The sequence below is a fragment of the Arachis ipaensis genome, chromosome B10 (genome assembly GCF_000816755.2).
Source record: "Arachis ipaensis cultivar K30076 chromosome B10, Araip1.1, whole genome shotgun sequence".
Lineage (NCBI taxonomy): Eukaryota > Viridiplantae > Streptophyta > Magnoliopsida > Fabales > Fabaceae > Arachis > Arachis ipaensis.
Window position 1 is genome coordinate 4918006 of NC_029794.2, and position 5654 is coordinate 4923659.

The following is a 5654-nucleotide window of genomic DNA, read 5'->3' on the forward strand; positions in this document are numbered from 1 at the left end:
ATAAAAGAAAGTCAGCTTGAGTTGGTTTATATTGTAGTTGACTTTCTAAACTTTTTCTAAATTAAAATTTGATTTAAACATTAAATACCAAATAATATTTTACTTTTTCTTTTTTTTTTAATTTTATTAAAGACAGGTGCTTGCACATTCCTCCCTCATGACTCATATGTTAGAATGCTTGTGGCTAAGACTGCAATCATAATCACTGAATTGCTATATGGAGAATGAGGTAACTGAGGAAAAGAAGAGCGAGTTCCTTGAACAACTATGTGAATTGTCAAAGCCTTGCAAGAATCTCTATTTGTCATGCTTCAAAGTATTTGAGATGTTCTACAATAACTTTTCAACCGATAAATCACAGACTAAACCAATTCATTCGATCATAATTAAATAATTATATAAAATTTATTTTTTTTATTTTTATAATAAATATATTTTTTTAATTTTATTTTGTATTAAATTCCGGTTTTAAACAGATTTTATTGGATATAAATTTGGCCAAATTAATTATTTAACCGATCCGAACGTTGATTCAACTCGAATTAATGACCGAACCGGGTCTGATTTAATAATTATGCTCCGACCCAGCGGTGTTAGAGGATACAACGAGAACAATTTACCTTCCTCTCCCTCCATTTGCCAAACAAGACACTAGTGACAAATAAACTCATCAATTTACCTTCCTCTTCCTCTTTGAAGAATAATATTAATTACACTACTTCCAAAATTAATGCATACAAAATGCTCTTTTTGGCTTTTAAGTGTAACCACATTATTGGAATGAGAATGCTAATGTATTGATAGGTGACTAATTATATAAAGATGGCGACATAAACACGTGTTATGTTAAATAATAGTTACATTATTGGTAACATATATATAGAAATAGTAGTAATTGGCATAATAAAACTGTAAAAGCAAAAAAAAAAGGGTTGGTCATGTAGATCTAGTAGAGGGTGGAGATTGTCCAAGAAGGAAGGAAGAGAAGAATGCAAGTGAATTGCTTGGTTTGAAAGAAGGGACAGCATGGCCAGCTCCTCGAAATGTTGCAAAAGTGAGACCCTCGTATTCTTGATACCACCCACTAACCTGTTTCTCATGGTACCATGGCCTCCATTGCTTAGTGATTCCCAAACCCAGAATACTTAAGCTGTATCTTGTAGAAAGCACTGGCACTCTTCCATCTGTGTCTCCACTGCAATAATAATAATAACAATAATCATTCCTAGTATCTTACTTAATTTAATTTAATTTAATTTAATTTAATTTACCTATAAACCCAAATCCTAAGTCCTCCTGAAATAAGCTTCCTGTATATTGGGATAACAGAGGCCTTTGATTTGTTCCAATTCCAACTATTGAATATATCGTCGCTGCATTTTATCAATGATTAAAACAATATCAGCAAGCTTGTATTTGGTTTAATTCAAAAATACTATTTGCATACTAAAAATTAACTACTAAATTAATTATGTGGATACTATAATGAAGATTTTATTATTGTTTTCATGTGAAAATATTTTCTTTTGACCAATTTTTTTTTTCTAAAAATTTGGTACATATATTCAACAGTGTGACTATTTAAAAATAAATAGGGTGAAGTATATTTTTTATTCTTAAAATTTGTTAAAAGTTTTAAAAATATTCCTAAATTTTATTTTATTTTAATTTTGTTTAAAAATTTTTTGATTTGTATCAAATATATCTCTAGCAGTTAATTTTTTCAAAAAATTTAAGACCAATCCAGCAACAATTTCACAAAAACAATATTCAACACTAATAAATCAGACATACTTGTCATACATTATTGCTGGTCTTAAATTTTTTAAAAATTTAATTGTTAAGGATATGTTCGATAAAAATCGAATATATTTTATAGAAAGAACTTATTTGATGAAGTGAATTACTTGCAAATAGTCCAATTCTTGAGAATGAGACCATCACTGGCATGGAGAGCTTTCTGAACATCTGCTCTATTATAAAAGGCTCTGGCATAATTATCCAAGCATGGATCAAAACCTCCCATCATTCTACGCATCTATAGTAATTTCCACGTCCAAATTAGTTACCATGTGTTGGGGAATATGATTTTTTAGTGTATGGAAAAACATGACTAACCTTGTTCCTAGATGAGTGGTTGATTTGTGTTTGTAAATTTTGATGATTTGAAAGCGCTGTGGTGGCAAAACAAACAGAGGTGTAGAGGCTATAAATATCAATTTGGTCGTATTGCTTATAAAGTTCATCAAGTCCATCACCACAATCTTTGTTTTTATATGGATCACTGAAGTTACAACTTCTTCTTATTGTTTTGTAGGTTTCATCAGATATCACTGCATGGCTCCAAGCGTAATCAACTTGCCCTAACAAGTCTTCAGGATCAGATGTTTCAGGATTCCCCAACTGTTCAATCAAATGACAAAATGTTATAGGAAGAGTTTTAATTATACCGAAAACACTGGTATTTCAGTTGTTTTAATCGTTGATTTGAATTATAAAAAATATATATAATATATATTAATTGAAATCAACAGATAAAACAACTGGAATACTAGTGTTTCCGGTACACTTAAAATTTTTCTAATGTTATATATTATCTTCAAATAGTGACGGTTTAAATCAGTCACAATAATAGTGTAAAGAGTTTTACATGAAAAGAGTGTTCCAATCAAATATTCTTCAACTGAAACTTCAAATCATACTTAGCAACAAAAGCAGGTGTAGAATTTTCTCAGCAAACATGCATGTTTAGTAATTTGTAGTAGAAATTGATGTGACTTGTGAGCAATAGATATTTTTTCTTAAATGTTGAACAAGAGAAATATTCTTTATGCTCTAATTAGTAATTACTTTATTTTTTTAGTGTCTTATTAAGTAGCGTTTGTTTTGAGGTATTGAGACAGAAATTGGGAGATTGAAATTCAGTATCATGTTTGTTAGTTCAGAGCCTAATACTAAAATTTCTATCTTTGTCTCTAAAATTTTAGTATTTCATCATTACTTTCAAAAAGTGGGAATACATGACACTAAAATTTTTAGAGATAGAAATTAAAATTTTAATAACATTTTATACCTAAAATACCTTCATTTCAACTAATTAATTTCAATTTTACCTTTGTACAAATTAAATTAAAATTTCATTCTTGTTTCAATTTCTGTCTCCCACTTTATATCAAACAGAATATTGAGATTTATTTCAATCTCTGTCTCTCAGTCTCTGTCTCTCCACCAAATACGCTTTAATTTTATTAGCACTCATGTAGAATCTTACCAAAATACCCTTGAGATTAATATGAAGGGAAGGGTCATCTTTCCTATCATATATCAGTTCTGCTAGCTCAGGTACATACTTCCCTGAAAAAACATGTGTTTCATGAGTGATCAATTTGTTAGACGTACAAAAATAAATTAAAGAAAGGTCCAAAAATTTCAATGTTATTAATTTCAGTACCAGCATAGCTCTCTCCTGCTATATAAAATGTGCTTGTTCTATATGATGGAAACTTGAGAAACCAATTGTGCAGAAAATTGTAAGCATCATTAGCTGTTAATTCAAAACAATTGGTAAAGCACAAAATTAAAACTATCATCATATAATATATGTATGAAATATGGAAGCATAGGAAATAGTAAGACAGTGTTGTGCTACACATTATTAAACACTGACCTGTGATATCATCATCCAGATTTTCATAGTCTATAGTTGAATTTGAGTAGGAAAAGCCTACTCCAACAGGAGATTCCAGGAATAACATGTTGGCTTCTGCATTGTTATAAAATAATTTCACACAAACCAAGAACTTTAATTAGATGATGGTATGTAGGGACATACATAACACTTGTTTAATTAATTTGTGTGGCTCATGGTCAGAATTTTAATGAAATAGAAAGCAGTGAGGTGGACTGTGACAGAAGGTATATATATTATATTATATAATATAATCCATATGATATTTTTTTTGTATTAATTAATATGTGGTGGTACCTTTGTTCCAAGAGTAGTTATTAAATTTAAGGCCCTTGCCATCTGTGTCCACTAAAAATGGACCAATCTCTTGTGTTGCTCCATATCCCACAGAAGAGCACCCAGGACCTGCAACAATAAAGCACCTTGTCACCTTGCCACACAACATTAATTAATTAATTAATTAAGAAAGATACACCAAATGAAATCATCACCATTTTATTTGAACCTTTTTCAAATAATTTATTGTTTGTTTTGACAATGAGCTTACATAATGAGAATATAATAAACATAAAAATTATTTCAATAATGCAATTGATATCAAAGTTATGCATGTACATGTACATATATGTTGTAGCATTATTATTACCTCCATTGAGCCACAGCACCAATGGTTTATCTTGAGGGTTGGTGATGGCTTCAAAAAACCAATAGAAGAGTGCTCTTTCTCCATTATTGGTGTCATCATTAACAGTGACATAACCAGCATAGTGCTTGAAATCTACAAGAGGCTGGCCAGGCAAGTTAGTCACAAGGTCATCAATGGCACTGTTGTTATCTCCTGCTGCTACTATTTCATGTTTCAATGATAGGAAAAGCATTATTATATATATATAACCCAAAGTAGTAGTACTCTCTACTACAATGTTATCCATACTGTATGGAAATTGGAAAAAAAACTCACAGCAAGAACAAAATAGTATTATAAATAGGTTCCTTTAATTATGATTATTGGAACTTGGTTGATGATGGAAATGAAAGTGAAGAATATAGAGCTATTTATAGCGAGTGAGGAGTACACTATTAGGGGGTCAGAGTGTCCTACCTGGCAATATATCTTTGTCACTTTTGCTCAAGTTTGATCCATATATTTTGAATATTGATATGACGTTTTTCATGGTTGTTAGGTAGCTTCTAGAGCATTCATGCATGGACACATACAGGAATGGGTGGATGGAGCCTCCAATATTGGGTGCTTAATTATTTTACTTTTTATAGATATAATAATTATTTATCTTTTTTTTATCGATTTAAATTTTTAAAAGAAATAATTTTATAATATGATATTTAAACAAACTTAGAGAGATCATATTTGAAGGAGTTACAGATATAATTATTCATGTTTTACTTTTCATTGGTTTAAATTTTTAGTAGAAATAACTTTACAATAAACTTAAATTCAAATGTATAAACATTCACTTATAAATTGTAATATATATAATCATCCATATATCCATAGTTATAAAAATCGAATCGACCTAAGTGGCTGAACTGAAAAACTGGTGAATCGGTTTTAAGATTGGTCCATACTAAGTATAGGATCGGAAAAAAAAATCGGCAAAAATTGTTTTGACTTGGTTGGTTTTGATGCAAATCGGTGAATCAGCAGATTTACAGTTCGAATTTTTTTTTTAACCCTCAAAACGATGTAATTTTTTTTTTTTGAAAAAAAACCTGATTTTTCGAGGAGCCTCCTTCCCCAACCTACTCTCTCAGTCTCAAACAGCAAAGGTTAGAGGCAGAGTTCAAACTTCAATATTTCAAGCCCTCAACCTTCTCACTCTCACAGAGTTTCGCCAACACTGCATGGTCGTCGTTGCGCCTCTTGCTGGCTCCTCTACATCATCGCGCCTCTCATCGGCTCCCCTGCATCACCGTGTCTTCGTCCGTGTTATGTCTTCCCTACCTC

At 30.8% G+C, this 5654-nt stretch overlaps 1 protein-coding gene across 1 annotated transcript; it reads right to left on the reverse strand.

Annotated features, from left to right (window-relative positions):
- LOC107621860 (serine carboxypeptidase-like 32) lies at window positions 916-4695 on the reverse strand. The gene is made up of 9 exons (XM_016323844.2): window positions 4335-4695; window positions 3986-4093; window positions 3668-3763; window positions 3452-3544; window positions 3272-3354; window positions 2119-2403; window positions 1908-2038; window positions 1272-1373; window positions 916-1195 (listed from the first exon to the last, which is right to left on the reverse strand). Exons 1-9 carry the CDS (start codon window positions 4618-4620, stop codon window positions 937-939), a joined length of 1443 nt encoding a protein of 480 aa, XP_016179330.1. The 5' UTR covers window positions 4621-4695; the 3' UTR covers window positions 916-936.